The sequence below is a fragment of the Macrobrachium nipponense genome, chromosome 1 (assembly GCF_015104395.2).
Source record: "Macrobrachium nipponense isolate FS-2020 chromosome 1, ASM1510439v2, whole genome shotgun sequence".
In the NCBI taxonomy this organism is placed as follows: domain Eukaryota; kingdom Metazoa; phylum Arthropoda; class Malacostraca; order Decapoda; family Palaemonidae; genus Macrobrachium; species Macrobrachium nipponense.
Window position 1 is genome coordinate 117,084,607 of NC_087200.1, and position 22,382 is coordinate 117,106,988.

Sequence of the window (22,382 nt, forward strand, 5' to 3'; positions counted from 1 at the left end):
TCCAGTTAATTTTCTACCTGTATTATTGGATATTTCACATACGTGAACTATATGGCTCACCTATGAATTCAAAGCTTGGATGTAATTTTAATTAATTGTGCTCCTTTCCCTGCAGGGAGGGGTTGTGCATTGCCATCTTTTTTTCGTTCCAGATACAGAGGCAGGGTTGATGGGGGTGTGCAATAGGCGTTAAGCCTATCAGGAGTACCAACCCAAGAAGGGGAGTTGGTTTGCTATATGACGTCATGCTTCCCTCCAGGGTCCCTCGCTATGAATGTCCCTTCTACCCTGATAGTCACTGAATGGCGGTTGAATACGTCGACATCTGTAGAGCAGCAGATAGTATAACACCTCGGCCTTTTGAGTTAAGGTTGCTATGCCTACAGGAATAAAAACAACAGGTTTGCTCTTCCTGTCAAGTGCGGACATCACTTTCCCGATGCTCAGTAACGTCATAAACATGGCATCCGCCATGACATCACAGCTGCTGTTTGCATGGAAACGTGCTTCCATTCTCGCTTCTTCGATGTATTAGAGGACTGTACAACTACCCTTTCTGATTTGGTGGCGCGAACGTTTTTTTAGAGAAATAGCAAACATACTAGTAGAAAAGAGGCAAGTCTTTCCTCTGTCTCCTGCTTAGGCATCAACAAGCTTCGGTGACGTTGACGCCAGTGCGTTCTCCAACCAATCATTGGAGAATAGGGACTTCATGGCTGATCCTCGTGCCAAGAGGAGAAGTTTCTTCTCCATCTTCAAGCCAGGACTGTTACATCCTTATTATAAGAAAATACAAGTAGTAGTTGTAAATGTCAACCAAGTGACTGATGGAAGCTTGGCCTACTGCGGCTGTGAAGAGTTGGAGAACGCTTGAATCAGGGACTTTGTGACTGATCCTTGTGCCAAGAGAAGAATAATTTCTTCTTCATCTTCGAGCCAGGATTGTCACATCCTTGTAAAAAGTAACAGTGCCACAGCCTTTTGGGATTCTTTGTCTTGGCCACAAGAGTACCATCAACAACCTCAAACTTCCATCAAGCATGATGACATCATAGCCAAAACCGCTATCAAAATGGTGGCAGTCATGATGTCACGACAGCCTACTGCTGCCAGCATCTCGTCTTCGGTGACAACTATAATTATGCTTTTATTTCGGGAGTGCACACTGATGGAGAAATTTGAAAGTTTTTGAAGGGAAATTGAGAAGACACGTCTGACAGAAGACAGGAATCGTCTTCGTCCTCATGATCTTGAATTTTCTTGTAGGGTAAGCCGCGGCAATGCCGATGCGCACTCAAGTTAAATTTTGGAATAAGGGTATGCTAACAGATCCCAGTGCCAAGTGGAGAATGATTATTTCTTCTTCGTCTTTGAGGCGGGGACTGTCACATCCTTCCAAAGAAGAAAGCTCAAGCAGTAGTTATTGGCTCAGTCTACTCTAGATGGTTGCCATTTAGGTTGTCAATGGTCCAGTGATAGCCTAGGTTGTGTGAACCATGATGGACGTAAGAACCAGGACGGCTTGAAGAACTATGTCAGCCATGAGAACTAATGACTGTAAGAACTATGATGGCCATGAGAACTATGATGGCCATGAGGACTATGAAGACCATGAGAATTATAACAAACGTAAGAACTATGACAGCTGTGAAGCATATGACAGCCGTAAGGACTGTGACGGTTGTAGGAAGTGACTTTGAAAATAGTGACCTGCGTAGAAAGTGTTCGTAAGAACTATGGTGACATGTTACCATGAGAACGAGAACGGTTGTTGTTTTACGATGTGCTCAATGCTTGACGGCCATAAGGTCCACACAATAATTAATGAGATGTGCCACTCTCTCATTTACATTCGAAGAGAAGTGAAGGTGCATCAGTCACATTCACCTGCTGTCTACCAACATAAGCACCCATCACAACCAGTCTAGGGATTCATCTAAAAACACATGCAGTCTGCATTGTGGGAATTAACAGACTTTGGGTTGACCCAAGACTTCAAATATTTACAGGTAAGAAGAATTCCCTTGTTTTTTTATACTTTCTATACAATCTGGTTCATTTCCTTTAAGAATATTGACCAAACGCTTCTACATACTCTTAGACAAGTAGTTATAGTTAGTCAATAGGCTGGTTCCTTTGCAGTGAAGTACTGAGGAACCATTCCTCTCAACAATAACTCACGAAACACATTTCAGTCTCTGATCGCACAAGGTGGTTTTTTGTTGGGAGTAGATTTGGTTGCTATAGCTATCTTATAAACAAAGATTCAGACCTACTAATTGAGTGAGGTTCTGGAGTATAGGCCATGAAGAAAACTTCGTCTGAAGAAGGAGGTGGAACTTCTTTCTTCCACCATTTTAGGTAGCCAAGCCTAAATAGTGCACTCATAATCTGGGATGCTATAGCCTAGCTAATAAAGTCGTACCTTTTAGCCCAACAAGTGGTTAAATTTATAGCCTACCCCAGCTAGTCCGAATCTGCCTCTACTATCTTAGTTTAATCTGAGTGGTAGTTCTTAGCTTAGCCTGTCTGAACTAACTGGTTCAGGCATATGTGTACCCTAGTTCAAGCATATATGTACCAACTTAGCCTAGCAAATGCTTGAGGTCTTAGTGTTCAAACTTGCATTTACTATCTTAGTTTAGTCTGAGTGGTATACTGTAGTTCTTAGTTAGCCTAGCCTAACTATTGGGTTAGCTAGTCCCGACATACATGTATCAACTTAGCCTAACAATGGATTGACAACTTAGCATGGCCTTGCCACCTAAACTTGCCTTTACTATCTTAGCTTGGTCTGAGTAGTAAAGTTCGTAGCATAGCCGAGCATAGACTAGTACCTAGGCTACCCATTTGGAACGGTACTACCCATTTGGAACACTTTTACCACCTCAGCATAGCAGGTGGTTGTGGATTTAGCGTAGCATATATAGTCCAAACTTTTTTGGACCACTTTACCCTAAACTAAATGGTTGAGTTTCTAGAATAAGCTAGTCTATCCTAGCCTAGACTAGTTCTAATTATACTGTTATTAACTTAGCCTAGCCTAAGTGATGGAGGAGTTAGCCTAGTCTAAGTAGTGGAAGAATTAGCCTAGCCTAACCTACCCAAACCAGTTTGAACCTGGTCTTACCAACTTAAAATAAGTTAACCAGGTCAAACTTGACCATACCTACTTAGCCTAGTCTAAGTGGTAGGTTGCTAGACTAACCTAGTACCTTCGAGCGAGTCTTTTCCATCCTGGCCTAGTTTCTAAATATGGAAGACATTTAAGTCTTGAACCTAGCCTAGCGGGTTTGAGCTTCAGTTAACTGTAGCAGGTCATTAAACTTCATGAGTTCTGGAAAAGGAAGGTTGGGAATTTCCCATTATTCAAGAGTTTGAGGTTGGGTACAATTCTGAGCTATGTTGCTTGAGAATAGCACCATGGTGGTTGGATGTTTCGCGATTGGAAAGTAACATTCTTTTGGCAGAATGAGCCCTGTCCTATTTAACAGTGTAATTCCTTGGACAGTAGGATAATTAGGACATGTCTGAGTAGAATATATTATCATAGGACATTCCCTTGGGTTTTCCTATGGTATCATCCGTATACTTGAAGACCTACTTAAGACCTATCTGCTACAGGGTTCTCGCTCTTCGAGCAGGCCAAGGATTCCAGGAGGTTACACAAGCCCTCCGTTCTACCTGTTCCATCATATCCTGAACAGAGGAAGGGGTGGGGAAGAGGTATCACCAATAGGTAGAATTAATGTCTCAGGTCTGGAGTTTGTCCAGTATCTTTTTTCAAACTAACAGTTCTAAGATTTTGTAGGCAGAGTATCAGCTCGGATGTAAGACAACTTCAGAGTTCTTTGTCTCACATACAAAATGAGCCTTCTACCGTGACTGCCTTTAGGAGGGAGGTTTCCGTCCATTCAAGGCATTCTGTCAGTAGATCTTGTGGATCTGTTGTCAGAACAGAGGAAAGTCTCTCTGTAGTTACCCGTATGGGGTACACATCTGACTGGTGGTTGGGTCATCTGGAATGTGAATATCACTTCACACTGAGTAATCTTCAGATGACTCAAGAGCATTGAACTGGCTTATGCACATAAGAAACTCTGATCTCCTCTTCTTCCCAGCTTGTTCCCATTTTTATATGGGGTCGCCGTATAAGAAACTCTGATCTACTACGTGAAAATATACTTTGTATCGGAGTAGACTCACTGGGGTACTACCAAGCCCACACGTCAGTCACGTTACAGGAAACTGACCTGGGAAAAAGTTTTCCCTCTGACCTTGGTAGAATGGGAGTGCTCAATAGCCAGGCTTTTGACATAAATTCAAATGTAGTTGGAAACAATAGTTTCCAATTTGCCCCAGGAACTAGCGTAATAAGTCAATATCTTGTGGGTCATGATGACTGATATGCCTCAGTTTTTTGTCACGCTCAGTACGGCGTGGGTTTGTGTTAGTGATCTTCAGGAGTGCCGGCTTTGACTTGTCAGAGTACTTTGTGGTTATCTAAAAGACTCCATCACCTGTAACATAAATTTGGTAGACATTAGGTGAACACAAGCCAAACCAAGGAAGGGTGGACAGAAATTTCCATGTATTTTCATTATTTGAGGTGATTAGATAAGCCTACTCCTTGTTGTCAAGTTTGTACCAATTTGGGTCATACAGAAGGGAAGGTAATCAGAGGAATATGTGCCTCTCTGGCAATTATGAACATATCTGTTAAAATGATTGTGAATGTTGGTTCATGACTGTATCAAACCATTTTCATGTTCAACCTGAAGAATTTTACCCACGGTTCCTTGGACGTTTAATGGGAAGGCTCTGTCAGTACCTTGTACTTCTTTGACATGTTGGTTGACGAAGACTTTTCATTGGGACAGGCCAAGTCAGGAAAGAAGTGCCAAAGGGCCTTATTCACCAGAAATGAGAGTCCGATGACGGCGGGAAGGCAAGAACCCGTGACGTTTAGAGGAATGAACTCATTGAGCAATTTAAGAAAGCGTCTGTTCATTGAATTTTGAGAGATGGTTCTTTGTAATGACAAACCACTTTCAATTCCCTGTACATAAAGGATGTTGCCCAGAGGTCCTTGGACACATTTTCCTTGGGCCCTTTGGTGGCTGCTCAACAAATTGTGTAACTCATCCAGCACCCATGGCGGGTCAGTTGGTATCTTGTCTAAGATGATGGTATGAATGTGAAATGGATAAGATAACTGGTCTCTTTCCTTATCAAATTTCTTTCTCCGTCTTTACTTCGAGCAGTAAGAAGAGAGTACCATCATAAGCTGGAACAGACAAGATACAGGTGAGTGAAGTAGCCATACTGTTAGAGTTAACATCAGTGTAAGATACCTATCAATAGCAAGATATTCCTCTCTGTAGCAAGGGGGAGAGGAATGATAACAAACGTACATAAGTGGATACATTGGTTTGCTAGTAGAACAGATATTCTTATCTTCCTCAGAGGCAATGAACTATGACATTGTATAGCAATCCAGAAGTCTGACTCTTTGATATTCATATATATCTTAAATTCTGAAATACTGGTCAGTTGTTTTGTAGAATACTGTTATTCAGAAAACTGATCAAAGGTGGCAAACTTCCAGTTGGTTAACAGTACTTACCTCCCACCAAAAGTAAGTCTATCCTAATGTTAAGACCGAAGGTTTGTTTCATATATGAACAAATGACATTTTTAATCAATTTGTATTTTTCATAACTAACAAACCTGAGGTCTTAACATACAAAGGCCCACCTCTAACCACCCCTCTAACAACTAACCTGGGTTGGAAGAATAACTAACAGGGTCATGAATTAAAGAGGGGTATGTGGGTGGCTCCACATGACTTGTGACCAAACACAGATGCCAACAGTCCCTTCTGTACACAATTTTTTAACTCTACTGGTTTCCAGCTGGCGCTAAGTTATCTATCCTCATGTTAAGACCTCAGGCTTGTTAGTTATGAAAAATACAAATTGATTAAAAAATTTTCACTAAAGTTTAGGCTCATGTGCTTTTTGCTGTTGTGGACTCTTGGAAGTGGTATTACCTTCTCTTTCCTGTTGGGACCTATGTTTGACCCCTGAACCAGATTTTTGGTCAAGTTTTTATCATTTTCCTATGAGGGGATATTGGAGAGGGTATGGCGATCTTTCTACCTGGGTTGTGCTTGTTACCCTCCAACAAGTTGATGCCTTTCTGGAACTCTGGTCATATGGAGCTGACTGCAAGTTTGTTTCATCCCTTATCTAGTTTCACCTGCCCTTTTGTTTCTGGTGATTATGGCACCCGTTCAGTGGTATCCTTTAACCCTACAGCTTTATCTTTGATGACTGCTAAGTCTGTTCAGTGTCTTGCTTGTTGAATATTCACTTTGTTTTGGTTGTCTGTGTTCTTGTTCTAGACTTCCTAGTACGTCAGTCATCCTAGTCCCCTCTACTTTGGGTTTTAAGCATCCCCATTACATTTTGTGGTCAGCCACAACATTATTTTTATTGTGTTTATTGTTTGACTTTCAAGTGCTTCAGCAGCCTCTGGTGCCCTCCTTTGTGGTTTTGTCTTGGCAATGCCTCCATGTCATTTTCTGGGTCTTGGCTTCCATGTGCCAATTCACGATTCTGTTCGATTATGTAGCCCTCCAGGGATTCAGGAAGTTGCATCATGGAAACTTCTTGGTCTTCTGTTGTATTGCACTTGAGTTTGTCAGCCCCAGTGTTGCCTTTGAGAGAATTTCATTCTTCACAAATGTTTGTGACTTGTTTGTCCCTCATGTTTTTCTCTGCATGTGTCCACAATTTGCACTGAAGCCTGGTTGTTTCAGTAACTTCTGTCTTGGAGTGCTCCTTTTCCTTCTTATTCAATGTTGACTAAGCATCTTCAAGACTACCTATATGTTCCCATCATGTATGGCTTGTTTCTCTTGGTCTTGTATGTACCTCCTTCATTTTTTCAGGGGGATTTTTCCTTCACGGAGATCCTCATTACAACTGCAGATCTCTTTCAACCATCCTTTTCAAAGTGCTTCAGTTTGATGACATATTCATTGTCCTCAAAATGCATCATTTTGTTGATTTTTAAGTATTGAAATGGTGATCATGTTGGTATAGCTCAGGTCTGTGTACCTTCTTCTTACACTTGGAGATCATGATTTCAGTCTTTCCTTTTAGTATGACCCTGCAGGTACTTGACATTTACCTCTCATCCCTGTATTTGTTTCAATATATTTTTCTGATGAGGTTTAGTTTTCTCCTGGTTAGTGCCTTACCTTTCCATGAAGGTTTCATAAAAGGTGTCTCTCTCTCTCTCTCTCTCTCTCTCTCTCTCTCTCTCTCTCTCTCTCTCTCTCTCTCTCTCTCTCTCTCTCTCTCTGTTTGATCCATATGCCCTTGGTCTTAATTTTGTAGGAGTTATGCTCTTACAGGTTTTGCTCCCTTCTGCAGAACTTTACTCCCTGAAGGAGTATGGGTGAGTAATGTGGATGTATGTTGGATGTTCCCCCATTTCCTTTACCTTGCTCCTCCATTTTTTTCATGTTTGTGAGGACCAGCCTGCATCAGCCTTTCCTGCCTTGCCATCTTTTTCTTAGATGCCTCAGGTTCTTTGTCCTCTCTTTTGCTCCTTGTGGTTCATGAAATTCTTCCATTTTGTGTCAGCAAGTTGTCTTATCATTGATTTGAATGGATGTCCCTGAAGAAATTAACCCCTTGCTTACCCCTTCTCCCCTCCTACCTTTCTTCCATCAGTCAGGCTTTTCCAGGGTGGGTTATGGAAGTGTAAGTACTTTGACAAGAAGTCTTTGCTTTGAAGTTTTTAGCAATATCCTTCCTATTCATTGACAAGGATTACCACCCAGCATCCCACAGATTGCCTTTGGTTTCCTGTCATCTGAAGAAGATGGTAACTCTTGACACTGGACAGTGTGTGTCTGGAGATTGGTGCATGTTACTTCATCACTGTCTAGGATTTAGGAGTGCTTTTTGGCATGTTCAGTCCTCCAGCTGATGTTAAGGTTTCTTTGCTTTCTTACCCCTCTTAAGCCATGCATGCTCATCCCTCTGCCCTAGCTCTTGGTGCTTCGTCAGGTTTGTGGTCTGTACTACAAACTTTGGTCCAGGTCTGTGCACTGCTCTCAGGTTATTTTAGGATACCTTTTGGCCTCATTCTTTGTACATGTATTTTTGCGAGTTGTTTATTTGCTCCTGTGATCTCAGCTTATTGAGGGTGTCACTTCAATGGTGTGTGCTGCTCTTGTTTTCCCCTGTTGAATTTTTGACCTTCTATGCTACTTGGTGAGGTTCATACTGTCCCCTTCAAATTCAGTAGACACACTCTATCTTTGCATTTTTTTTCTTTTTTTGGCCTTTCAGTGGAATGGCCTTATTGCCCACCATGGTTATTGGGAATTTGTCATGATGCTTTCACCCTTCTTGAATGGCTTGGAAAGGTTAGTCTCTTAAATTCCATGTAAGGTAACTAGTACTAAAGGGTTGGCTTCATGGTCATTCCCTCCATGCAGTTTCACATCTTGTCAGGGTGCTGTCCTCTGATTCTTGGTTTATGAGGATCCCTCCCACAGGTCTCTATTTTGGCAATAATGCTGGTTCTATGAAAGTTAATAATTCAGTTTCTGCAGTTATTTTCGGCTGCAATCCCAGCCATGGGCATGATTGCACCTCATCTTGGAGTACCGAGATGTGTTTTCACCCCCTCTTTTGTTGTTGCTAGTTGGTTACCAGGTTCATCACTTGTGATATTGTAAAGATGTCAGTTGTATTTAGAAATATCCTGTGTATTCATGACTTCTCTCATGCTGGGGCTTCTCACTGCCTTTCTGTCATGGTGATTTCTCCCACCCTTGGAAGTTAGTGCAGTCCATGGCAAGAAAAAGAATGCTCTGGCTCAGCCTGTTTGTAATCTCTCTTTCTTGGGCTCCCTTGCTGTTCTAAGCAGGAGACTTTTGGAGCTACCCTTTTCATTGGTTTGCAACCTTCCTTGGTCACTGAATTTCCTTGAGGCACGATTATTAGGCCTGCATACCTTATGGAAGGTGATTCTCCTTGATCAGGACAGCAGTTGGGTATGAATCCTGTCCTTCCACCCTTTACCTACTCTTAGTTTGTGTAAGGTACTTGGTTTATTTCTGCACCATTCTTCATTCCCATCAATACCATCCTCTTTCTCCATCTCAAGATTGTCACTTGTCTTTTGTTTTTCATTTTTACCAGGTCTCCACTGCTCCCTCTCTCCAGACTTCATCCAGAGGAACAGGGTCTTGACAGTGACAGAATTTTTCATGCTTGGTTGCCATTTAACTCCTGTTATTCCACAGACATCAGTGGGCCTTTTAGTGATTTTGATGACTACTTCCATGGTTTTACTTGCTTTTTGAGCCACTGGCAAACTTATCTTGGCACTTCAGTAGGCTTTATACCCAACAGAGCCTCTTATCCCAACTGTTAGCCTTTGTGATCATCAGTTGGTCTATAGTTCATGGCAGAGAATCACTTCTGATTAGGCCCTCTTCATATGCATCCTTGCCATACTTTTCTCCTGATGTTTACCTTTTACTCTCAATTCACTGGAATCAGAATTTCAAAGTGTTTTTTTTAGGCTCCTACTGCTTCCCAGGAATGCAAAATTGGATGTTTGTGGCTCATAATCAGCACCCTCATTATTTAGTGTTCTCCTATGGTGTTTTACCTTATCAAGTACCTTCCTTTATTGCCTTATGTTTTTGGTGCATGAACCACCTGGGAATGTCTGGTGATTATTACTTGTGAAAACTACACGAATTTCTGAGTTCTGTCCACTGTCTATAGGAAATGTACTTAATGCATCCAGTTCGATTATCTTCAGAGGTTCTTTTGTTTCATCCTCCCCTCCCGTTGCAGTTTAGGGCATTTGTCATTTACTGATGTTTTTAATTCAAAGCATATCTTTATACAAGCATATTAATCATCACCTTCCGTGCCTGATCCCCCCCCCCCCCCCCCCCCCCCCCCCCCCCCCCCCCCCCCCCCCGCCCCCCCCCCCCCCCTCATTCTTCCAGATGAGGACTGGAACAGAAGTATGAGTAATATAGCTCTTGACAGACATTGAATGGTGGGCTGTTTATGCACTGTGGAACCATTCTTCTTTCAGCTCTTCAAGCCAGTGTAACGGGGATTGTTCATATGGAATAAGGTTAATTATAATTAATGGTTTTAATTAAAAAAAACTTTTTCAAAAACATTTTTATTTAGTCATTAATAGAAGAACAGTTAATTTATGTGCTTTGGTCATTTATTTAATTTATCTTCTTAGATGTTTACTAAAAGCACTCATTTAAGCTGAGCACACAGCTTAGAAATTGGACACGAGTATGAATCTATATCGGTCATGATTATGAATCTTTATCAAGTGTCTACACAAATGTTTACAACATAAGGGCATTGAATATCAAAGTTTCAGTACATTACATTTAATGGTTATTAGTCTTTTACTATAGTGAATACCACACATGGCTTGTATATCCATTTGCATGAATTTTTATGTTTTGCTATACGTACAGTGGTCCCCCGTATTCGCAGGGGATGCGTACCAGACCCCCCCGTGAGTAGTTAGAACCCGCGAAGGTTTGGAACCCTTATAAAAACACTAAAAACAGCCTATTTTGTTAGTTAAAACTCAAGAAAAACAACCTAAAAAATATTATACTTGGTTTTTTTAATAGTTTTATCACAAAAAGTGCATTTTATGATGAAATTGATAAAAAAAAAGCCAGGAATTTTGCAAATTTTCCACGAATAATGCGGGGAAGCGTTCCCGTGAGAAATCTGCAAATGTGTGAGTCCGCGAATACGGGGGGTCCACTGTATTTAAACTCACTAATGTAAACAGACTTGAACACCCTTATTTCTTTGAGCTTTAGTGTGCACCTACTGTGCTTTTGTCAGTCATTTTTACTTCTGTCATACTTTAATAGTGGAAATTTTATTTTAAGTTAGTGAAATATTGTTTATTTTTGTCTTATTAAGAAGTATTATCCAAGTACTGAAAACCAGAATAATGTCATTTTTTATAAGGCTGTTCAGCAACAATTTCTGTATGCATTAGTGTAAACAGTGTTATTGCTTTTTATTCACGTCAAGTAAGTTAAAGTACTCAAGTTTGCACAGCTTATTTAACTATTGATGTGCATTAGACTTGTCAAGTTTCAGTAAACCTTCATTAGTTTATGTGTATCAGAATCATTTTAACATCATAAATAATTCATTTTCATTATGGTAAAAACAGAAGCTACATGATAATACGGGCAGATATTACTTGAATTCAAGGGCATACACTTTAACACCCACTTCGGCACAAACTCATGATAACAGTAAATGTTTTAACCTTTCATGTTACATATTGATAATCTCTAATATTGTCATTCAGAAGCTTCATAATTAAACTTTAGGATTAGGCTGTGAAATGTAAATTTTACTTGTGATATTGTCTTGAGTCTAAATTCTCTGTTGCAAGGTATGTGAAGATATTAAGTGGTAAAAATATTTTCCATATATATAAAAATTTGTTGAGGGTGTGGGTTATCCAACTAACATGATATAACCCAACCAGGCAATGGAAGAACCAAGTGATGAGGACACACAGCGCTTTGATAACCTTATTCCCACAATTGTCCGACCTCCAACAGCAACCTTTCCAACTACCCCCTGTCCTAATCCCGTTCCTTCTGCCCTTTCATCTCAGAACTCACTCCAGACTCTTGGTCATCCATCCTCTCTAGTCATAGCTTCTGAAAAGTCCCAGGCTTGTACATCATCATCATCATCTCAGTCTAACTCACTTTCATTAATTCTTAATGTGCAATCTCAACCTCTTGCTATTTCACCATCAGTTGCCATCCCTTCTTCTTTTCCTTTGTTTCCTTCATCATGTCCTGTGTCTCATAATTCAATGTCGTCATTTACTCAACCTTTTTGTCATTCATATCACTCTTTTTTACATAGTTTGCCTTCATCTCATCCACCCCAAGCTCCTCCCTGTTCCCCATTAAGTGTCCGTTCCATGCCTCATCCCACTGACACTGTGTGCACTCCACCTGAAAGCACTGCTAGTGTACTGCACTTACACACTAGTGATGGTGAAGGTCCTACTCAGAGTGAGAACAGAGATGCCTCTACGACTCAGGATGCCCATTTTATGGAGCAGGTGATATTGGTGATGGATGTTTGGCCAGTTGGTATTTTTTCATGCTGAATGTTGTTGATTGATGTTCACTGGCATGCTATTTTTTAATCTCAGAACCTTTTGCTTGTGATTTTTGCTTCTGTTGGTTTATGGTTTCTATTTTGCTTAACTTAATGTTGCTTGATAATAAAAATTAGGAAAAACTTGAGAGCAATGTGAAGAAGTACAATGGCATGATTTAACAGCATAATGTAATTTAATATTAATATAAGTCCTGCATTTACAAAACCTTCCTGATTCATTATGTAGAGCCAAATGTGGCAACAAATGCATAATTTAATTAAATATTAGGTATTTATGCATGAAAAGAGACTGCATTAGATATCTGGTAAGTACATGGTAGGTGAAGGTATTAGGTATGTAGTATGTAGTTACACTAAGCGCTCATATCCTCCATTCACCTTTTTTCATCTTTCTTTTTTTCCAAGCAGTTAGTACTTACTCATATCTTCCAATCACCTTTTTTTATCTTTCCTTTCTTTTAAAGTTTTGCAGAGTTCTCTTCCTTATATCTTTTATTTCCTAATGTTTCTTGGTGATTTGTTTCACTTGACTCCTGACTCTACAGTTTTATTGAACTTTGCTGTTAAACTCTGTTGTCGCATATCCTCCTTGATTTGCCCAATGTTACATCCATGGAAGTGGAGTGTAATTATTTACTCTTGGTTTTCTGAATCCTAATGATTATTATTTGTATTCCATGTAGTATAATTGTTGCGCACATAAACATTTTTGTTATAGATATAAAATCAGACGTTGGCTAATGAGTTGTATTTTTTAATACAGAAAAAACCAGAGTTTTATATATAATGACACAAAAATTCTCTCTCTCTCTCTCTCTCTCTCTCTCTCTCCTCTCTCTCTCTCTCTCTCTCTCTCTCTCTCTCTCTCTCTCTCTCATTTTCTGTTGGGTGTTTAATTATGCTTTTTTTTCCTATTCACTTTTAAGGTTAATATGAATTTTAGGCTGTACTTCTTGTGGTTACGTTTTATTGAAGAATTTGTCATTTAAACACCTGTTAGTTATTGAGGAATAGCATTAAAGTACTGATTAAAGAGAAAGTCATTATGTGGTTTCTTTAGCCTCTTCAACATAATGAATGGGGAATTTTTTTACTTACTCTATTTATAGTAGTTGTTTTGTAACAGTGTAAGGGCCAGGATGCCCGTCACAAGACAAAGGGATTGAAAGGACTGAAAGAGTCCTTATGAGAGCAGTACCACAGGCATGCCTTTACACATTGTGACAGATTCAGAGGTTCCTGAGACATTTATGACATAGGTACCTAATAGCAAAGAGTGGATAGTCTGAGATTTTATCAGCATCAATATGACAGGAAGACCTCAGAATACTATGATGAGGCCACAAAGGCCGCCAAGATATCTTCTGTTAGTAATTCTAGAAGGGGAAAATAGTGTGTTTTAAGTTTTTTTTTTCAATCACTCCACAGAGTAATTCATGTTCCATTGTTATTGTGTGAATATTACATTATTTTTAGTACAAAAAATTATACAAGTTTTATTAATACTCTCTCTCTCTCTCTCTCTCTCTCTCTCTCTCTCTCTCTCTCTCTCTCTCTCTCTCTCTCTCTCTCTCTCTCTCTCTCTCTCTCTCAATAGGGTAAAGCACTATTCCAGCAGTCTGCAGCAACTCATTATAGGAGAAAGATTAGGGTTGTTAGGGAAAATAAAAAAATAAGACATTTTTATTGTTTAAGAATAGTGATACAGTGGTACAAGAACAGTCTATAATACATTACCACTAAATAATGATTTGCAACATAAAATGTGATTTTGACATTTTTCCAGCTCATATTATTTTTGTGTTATCATTTTCCCCGTAAAGCATATTACTGAATTAGGTTTATTGTTTGGAAAAACTATATATTGAATTCTCTTCAGTTCTAAGTACAAATTTTCTGTCATTATAGTATTAGGGAAGTAATGTCACCAACTTCCATTGTTTAAATAGTACTGCCTTCACATATCTCATTTTCCTCTGCATTTCTGCTTAATCTGTTACGTACTGTTATGGGAAAGCTGGTTGTGCAAATTGAACAGATTACAATTTTTGTATATAAGGCAATTTTTTTTTATTTTATAAAGCATGATATGAATTTGCTTCTATATTATTTATTTTGTATTTAAGTTGAACACATTCATGTTATGACAGACCATGGAAGAAGCAAGCTTAGGAAGCTCCAACTACGACCAGGTTGCTCCAGCTGTCGTTCGTCCATGTATAAAGGAATCGTATATTGACCCACCAGATATTGCAAATGTTGTCGAGACAGCCATGCAGGTGATTTCATTCTCTACCACACTAATTCAGATACACTTTTGCATGATATTGTGTACTGTATTACCTTAGCATTGGTAGTAAAAAGCTTGATTGAAGTATTGGTGGTGGAAAAATTGATTTTTCAAATGCCCTAATCTTCATGTGAAATATGGTATGTAAACTTACCCTGCTTAAATTGTTGGTTTTCAGCTACTGCACTCATAGCTTTTAAGAACTTATTTGGTCATTGGTTTTACTGGTATTGTATAAGTCATTAGCACAACTTAAAGATGATCATAGAACTGTCAGTTTGTATGGATTAAAGTGCTTACACTGCATACTATAGTAAGTTACTTGTTAGTGTTGTAATGTCTGTGGTGGTGAATAGAAATGTTGGTCGTAAAATTTATTGCATGCTTGTGTGTTATTTAATAAGCATGTAAAAGCTTATCCTGGAATAGATGTGGCTTAATTGATGCCAAAATAGAAAGGAGTATAAGTTGACTCAAATAAAATTTTTTGTAATACCATATTTGCTGCCATATAACATTTTTGAGAAAAAAATCATCATACATCTTTTAATGGGAAAAGTCAAGTACACAAGCCTGACCCATGGTCTGTGAGCAACTGATACTGGTAATAAGTAATGAATCTAACTCTCAGTTACATTCATTGATTCACTAGATATAAGAACTATGCAATGAAATATTGTATGTCTTTGCAATTTTGGACCTTCTGTTTTCTATAGTAAAGATATAAAGTTACAACATCATGTCCACAAGTCTGTGATCACAAGACACTGTTCTGGTTTTTTTAGTAACTGTTATACTTCACAGCTGTTAGTAACAGTTATCCAAAGTAACAGTTCATATGAGTAGTCTTTTATGTATAAAAAGTAAAAGGAGTTTTGTACATTATGTAATGAACTAATAGCCTCATCAGTTTTTAATCTATAGTTGATCATTATGATTTCATTTGATTGTTGGACTGTTTTCTGTCATTAAACGTGGGTAAATTTCTAAGGGGATAGTGCTTAAAGCAAATGTGTAATCATATGGGTTATATCACTTAAATAATAGTAACTAGCTTTAATATTTGTAAAGTGTTATTGTTATGCATCATTCGCTATGTCTCTACTGATCATAATGTTCCATTAATGTTGTCAGTTATCCCTCTCTTGCCTCCACTTCATTCAAGTGGATGAACCATTTTATTGTATGACTTTATGTAAAAATGTATTTTCATATGTCACTTACCAAGTAATTGCATACCTAAAGTACCTCATGCAGCAAATTATTTTTATTTCGCTGAAGCTCTTCTTAATTGTTTTACCTAGGTGACAGACTCCGCCCACTACAAGGAATGTTGGAACAACAACACAGCCATTTAACAATTCATTTCTGTCACCTGTGGTGTAAACATCACACCATTTGCAACAGCGTTTGTTGGAATTTGCAGTTGTTATTTCATATTGGTTAAGTACAATTGTTTTCTTTTGGTTAGCACAAACTATAGTCAGTCCTTAGTAAGAATTTGGACCAGGTTTACAACAAATATGTGAAATTCTAGTGGTTCTAATGTTCGCTAGTGCAGAGGGGTTGGCTGCAATGTTAGGTTACTTAAAGCCTGCTACGATTCTCATACTATCTGAACAAAATCTAGGGAGCAAGATTGCATTGGGGATAGAGCCTATATTGAATGTGCTATGTGAGATAGTAGTCAATTGGATGTTTGAGCTCTCATTTAGATAGGCTAGAGAAAGATAGAAACAGGAAGGAGGCTTTTAGAACCGAAAAGCGCTCTCTTAGTTTAGAGGCTACACATAGGCCTAGCTTAGAGGCTACACGTAGGCCAGTTTAGAGGTTAGCCCTATTATTCTCCCTTCATCTCCTATTCCTACTTTCTCCTAATACATACCAATCTCCTACTGATTATCCTTCTACTCCTGTGCCTGACTCCCTTGCTTCTGAGCTTAATAAGATCGCCAGTATCAAGGATAGGTTTGATAAGAAGTTTAATTTAGTTGTGAGTACTTTGGCTAAGTGATTATGCAAAGAATCTATAGAAAAAGTGCAAAATGATAGTGCAGTGCACTGAGGCCACTCTCCCTGCTTCCCTAACACTTGGAGGAGACATATCCATAGTTCAAGGGAGGCTGGGTGGGTTTGCCCACTGGTTGTCTCCCCCCCCCCCTCAATTGCACCTGTTATGCAATCCCAGGTGTCAGTAGACAGCCATTGGAAAGGCTGGTGCAGGAGTGGAGTGTGCAGGGCTTGTCATCAAGCTCTTCCAATGACTGCTGTGTGGATAGGAAGAGCCGTACATGTTGCCTGGACTCTTCCCGTCCTCTTAAGCACTCTTCAGCAAGCCCCGGTCAGGGTTCCAATCTGATGGAGAATCCAGTGCCTGTTAAGAAGTATAAGTAGTCTCTTGTTGGTCACAGGCCTTCATGCAATTACGCAGTGAACCTTTTATGTGTTCGCTTCAGTCCATCAGTGCCCTCTGTCCGCTTCAGACGGTCCAGAGTTCATTTCACCTGTCCACTTGACTTCTGTCCAGGAGTGCACACACCTGTCCATGTTCAAGTACCCATAGTGACATCTCACTTGTCCGCTCAACTTTTGTCCTAGAGCACCCACAATGGGTTCCCAAACACCCAACTTCCAAATGTTCTGCATTGCCTTCCAAGTGCCCAGCACCAACTCCTGAGCTTCCAATGCCAGCTCCTGAGTGTCCAATACCTGCACCTGAGCACCCATCGCCATTTTTTTCATCTTAGAGACTGCGGTCTCCTTCGCCTCCTCCAGTCAGACCTTCAACTTAGTGTCCTTCATCTGCGAACCCTGATGATCCTGCTCTGGCTCAGATTGAACATCAGTTGGTGCAAATTATGGACCTGAAGAAAGCTCCTATTGTTCCTAAACCTGTCCAGGATGACAACCTGTCTCCAATCTTTTTGGGAAAAGAGATCGAGCAAGAACCTACTGCTCCTTCACCATGTGCTGCCTTATTGAGGTATTTGATAGTGAACTTTTCCTCCTCCTGCATCCCAGCTGCCAGTCCTCACCAGCCCCTATGTTCTTAATGAGGAACCATTCAGATGATAGGGCACGTTTCCTTAAGAAAGTTATTTCTTCTTCCTGTAGGAAGTCAATTAAAGAATGGAGGATTGACGTCCTTTGTATTTCCTCCTACTAGACTTACCTGCCGGAGGTACAGACAGCCCTCGGTCAACGGCAGGGGTTCCATTCCTGGTGGCTGACGCTAAGCGAAATTTGCCGCTAAGCGATGTTTAAAGTCTACAGCCACCGCGCACCGTCTTTCGGAGCACTAGACTGTTTAACGGCATCTTAGACCCGTTAATGGCGTTGTAATCCCGTAACGGTGCAGGAAGTAAAATTATATTTATGCAGTATTACTATAGAATTTACTGTACATTATAGTATTGCAAATACTGTAAAGTAAAGAAAGCCTACCTTTAATCCTTTGGGTGTCTTGTAAAGTACATATAAACCTTTTGGTGTCTTGTAAAGTATGTACATAGTACCTACATTATATATTGTTACTGTTCTCTGTGTATGTATACTATGTACAGGGTGTATTACAGTAGTACTTACTGTCTCATAGTTGCTGACGAATTCTGTAAAGTAGGAGCATATTTGCACTGTATAGTAGCCTGCAGTAGCACCTCTCAACTTGAATGTGGGTGCTGCGTCAGAAAATAATGTGCAAAACGGAATAGTACTACATACACATGCACAAAGAAAAGTCCAAACAAAATGTATTTTTACATTACATATAAATTGTTCCAGTCCAGCTTGATCCATTTATTTAAATGAAATCCATTCTTCTTGTTTCATTTTGGGTGAAAACGTTGATAACTTTCTCCCCGATTTCGGGATGATTGGTGAGGAAGTTTTTCTCAATTCAAATCATTGCAAGTGCATTGAGGCTTTCCTGGTTCATGGTCACTCACGTGTGCATGTGTAAAACAACCAAACTTTGCGTCACTGGGACTATAAAATACACAGTTCCATACAAGCGCATATTTATTGTTTCTTCACAAATGAAATGAATGATGGTGACCAATGACATTATGAATGATTTATCGTATGTATACTGTATGTATCAAGTATTATGTTCGAGTAATTACAGTTCCATACAAGCATATTTATTGTTTCTTTACAAATGAGATGAATTACAATGACCAATGACATTATGAATGATCTATTATATATTTATCAAATATTATGTTCAAGTAAGTACAGTTCCATTCAAGCATGTTTATTATTTCTTCAAAAATGAGATGAGTGACTATGAAAAACGAGACTGGGAATGATTTATCATATACCAAATAATATGTATGCACAAGTAATTACTGTATCAATATACTATACAATTTATCAGTATACTGCGCAGTATATTTATCAATATACTATACAGTATATTGATAAATTTTGAGTGAAAACCAGGGGTGCTGCAGATCCACAGTACCTATACATGAGTTGCCCTTGCTACTAGTCTGTAATGAAAATATTAAAATTAGTACTACCATGCTACAGTAAAAATGCATTTGTTATACTGTAAGTAGACCTTGTCTACATATAAGTACAAGACATGTATACCAAATGAAAAAAAATAAAAATTTATCTATACACTTACTTTATTCATATGCGAACAAACCTTCGGTCTTAACAATAGGATAATTTCTAGCGCCTAGCTGGATCCAGTTAAAAAACAGATGAAAGCAAGGAATCTTATGATGTCTGGCCATTCACCTATGCTTACGCATCAGTCTTTTCTTTGGCCGCCTGGGCGAGAGTCATGTTTCCCTCTCTTGGTCTTTACCCGGTTCATTGCCCGTTATGCTTGTGTTGTGTGTGTGTGTGTGTGTGTGTGTGTGTGTGTTTGGTTGATATTATGGCTTCTTCTGCTCCTTCTCAGCCTCGTCAACGTGTGTGCATTGGAATTCCAGGTTTTCCGTGTTCTCGTTTTTGGCTTCGGCAGTGACTGACCACCCCACATCTCATGCAGTAGGTGCCATTCTAATTTTTGTACTAACGGTTGGGAGGATTGGAAGAATTGCGTTGCTTCGTCCCTGCCTCCTGTGAAGAGATTGCTTAAGGAACCATGACTGTCTTCTCCCTCTTCCCCCTCTACGCCACTTCGGCGTATCAAGCGTTGAAAGGGTAAGGACTTTGCTCTTTCTCGCCTACGAGGGAGGAACTACGCAGACGTGTTCTCGAGAGTGTTGGCATTTCAGGGAGTGTTGGTGTATCTTCCCTTTTGTAATCTGCAGCGGCTGCTCCGTCCTCTGCATCGAATCGCGGGCATGTTGCAACTTCCCCGTCTGTGCAAGTCTCGAGTGTGTTGCAACCTCCCCCGTCCATGCACGTGATGCAAGTGCTCCTTCTTCTCCAAGGCCTATTCGTCGCCATAAGGATCTCAAGGCCCCTGTCAATAAATCGAAGGTGATGAGTGCGAAGTGGCTGTAGCAGGAGTGTTTGCCTGCCCCTCTGCTCCTCTCTCTGATGCTTCTAGGAGTTTGATTCTCGAGGATTCTCCTTCGATCTCAAGTTTTCGTAAGTAAGGCCCATGACCATTTACTGACATGTTAATGGATCATCTGTTGGAGGAGAACGTAGTGATGTTCCTAATGTTATAGTGGGTTCGATTCGGGAGCTGACGCATGGACCCAGCCCAGACAGGTTAGTAGGTGTTTTGGGCTGTTTGGCTGCTGATCCTACTGTTAATTTAATGAAGAAGGTACCTTAGAGGAGCCTACACATCCTTCTCGTCGTCGGTCTCCTTTGCTGGAGCAGGAGGAGGGAGACACGCAAGAGTTTTTGTCTTCCATTTCGGAAGTCGTTGATCTCTTTCGTGGGTTCAACAGTTTGGAAAGTAGGTCTCGGGCTCGGTCGTCTACCCCCATCCTTGCTTGGAAGCCTTGGTGGGAGCCATGCAGGATCCCAATTCATCTCTCCAGCATCCCTTATCAGGGCACGTCCAGTTAATCTTGCAAAGGGTTAACACCTCTGTTTCAGACCGGGACGGTTCGCTTCGCTCTAGGGGCTCTGCCAAGCTATTACTCCCACCTCTCACAGGGCTAGGAAGTACTATGCTATGAACTCTACTTTTTTTTATGTCACGCCATCTGAACCCAGACATCATCGCCTAAAACCGGGATTGACTTTGGAGCAGGTGAGGTTGGTGGCTCCGTCCTTGTCTCCACAGGATGCCTCAGCGTTGGAATCTACGGCAACCGTCATGTTGTTCATGGTTTCTTGGCTGGACTTCTGGTCTGTGGTCATTGCCAAGATAGCTTCCGACAAGTCCCCAGAAGGGTTGGTGACTGCATCCTCTCTTGCCAGTCTGTTGCAGTCCGGAGGCAAGGTGTTATCGTATATGGCTCACCTCAATGTTAATTTATGGGCTAACCTTCTGCTGATTAGAATGCGATAGGCCAGCATCGGGCTGACACCAAAATCAGACTGGTGCACCAGGCCGTGTCTAAGTCGGAGTCTCATCCTCGGAGACATCCGGCTCCTCCTCCTCCCCCTATCCAGCAGTTTTCAAGAAGATCGTTGCCTGGTAGGCCATTGATGAATTCGATTTTGCCATGGCCTTCCTGTTCAACTTGGCCTTGGTCAGAGGATCAACGTCCCTTTTACTCTCGTTCCTTTAGGCCAAGAAGGGGGCCAAGGGGCAGAGGTAAAGGGAGCCGTTGGTAGGTCAGGCACCTCTCCCAATCTTGTGCCACGGAGGGGGTTGCCTAGCGGGCCATTGGGCCAAGTGGCAGAGTTAAGGGGCGGAGAAGTGTGTGGTAGATTCCCCTCGGGTGGGGGTACCTACTGCCATTCAATTTCTCTCCTCCTCTGTAGGACAAAACGCAGCTCACTAAGGCATATCCTCCAGATTCTCGGAAGTTCTTGGCTCTTTGGGGGGAGGTGCAAAAGATGCTCTACAAGGTTGCTATAGAGGAAATGGTGTGTCCGTCTCCGGGTTTTTACAGTCACATCTTCTTGGTGCTCAAGGTATCGGGAGGATGGAGACCTATGATCGACTTATCCACCTTGATTCACTTCATCAGGAAGGCACGGTTCAAGATGGAGACCCGCGCTCGGTGTTGGCAGCCGTGAGGGAAGGCGACTTCATGCTGTTGATAGACTTAAGAGACGCATTCTTCCAAATCCCTGTTCATCCAACGTCCAGGAAGTTTCTTCACTTCTCTTTTGGGGACGAGGTCTTCAAGTTCAAAGTCCTATGCTTTGGGCTGACAGCAGCCCCTCTGTCAGCCCCTCAAGTGTTCACAAGGGTCTTCTCTCGTGTCAAGTTTAGCCCATGCTCAGGGGATCTGTTTGTTGAGGTACCTCGACGATTCTTGGTCTTGGCAGTTTCCAGGAAAAACTGCTGCAGGACAGGGATTGTCTACTTTGGTTCTGTCTGGAACTGGGCATCGTAGTCAACCAGGAAAGATCGATCCTTGTACCCAGTCAAAAGATTCTCTATCTGGGCATGTCATCGATATGACAGTGGCAACGTTTTCCCGTCGGATCAGAGATTGGAGAATTTGCGGGTGGTGGCATGCAACTTCCTGTTGGAACCACATCAGTCAGCTCGTCAGTGGCAGCTTCTTCTGGGAGTGTTGTCATCCCTGGAGAAGCTGGTCGCTCATGGGCGTCTTCTTCTTTGGTCTCTGCAATGGAGACTGGGAGAATTCTAGTCTCTAGCGGGGGACTCATCCCAGTTAATGGTTCCTCTGTCTCTGGAAGTGAGAGAAGACCTTCGTTGGTGGTTGGACGACCAGACTCTTTCGAAGGATGTCCCTCTACGTTCTCTGCCACTGGACTTCCTTCTGTTCTCAGAC

At 40.9% G+C, this 22,382-nt stretch overlaps 1 protein-coding gene across 1 annotated transcript in view; it reads left to right on the plus strand.

Annotated features, from left to right (window-relative positions):
- LOC135219574 (polyamine-transporting ATPase 13A3-like) overlaps positions 1–22,382 on the plus strand; it is a 445,505-nt gene that overhangs the window by 286,316 nt on the left and 136,807 nt on the right. Inside the window, exons 14-15 of the mRNA XM_064256451.1 lie at positions 11,602–12,195; positions 14,408–14,536. Coding sequence (XP_064112521.1) covers positions 11,602–12,195; positions 14,408–14,536 — 723 coding nt within the window. The remainder of the gene's footprint in view (positions 1–11,601; positions 12,196–14,407; positions 14,537–22,382) is intronic.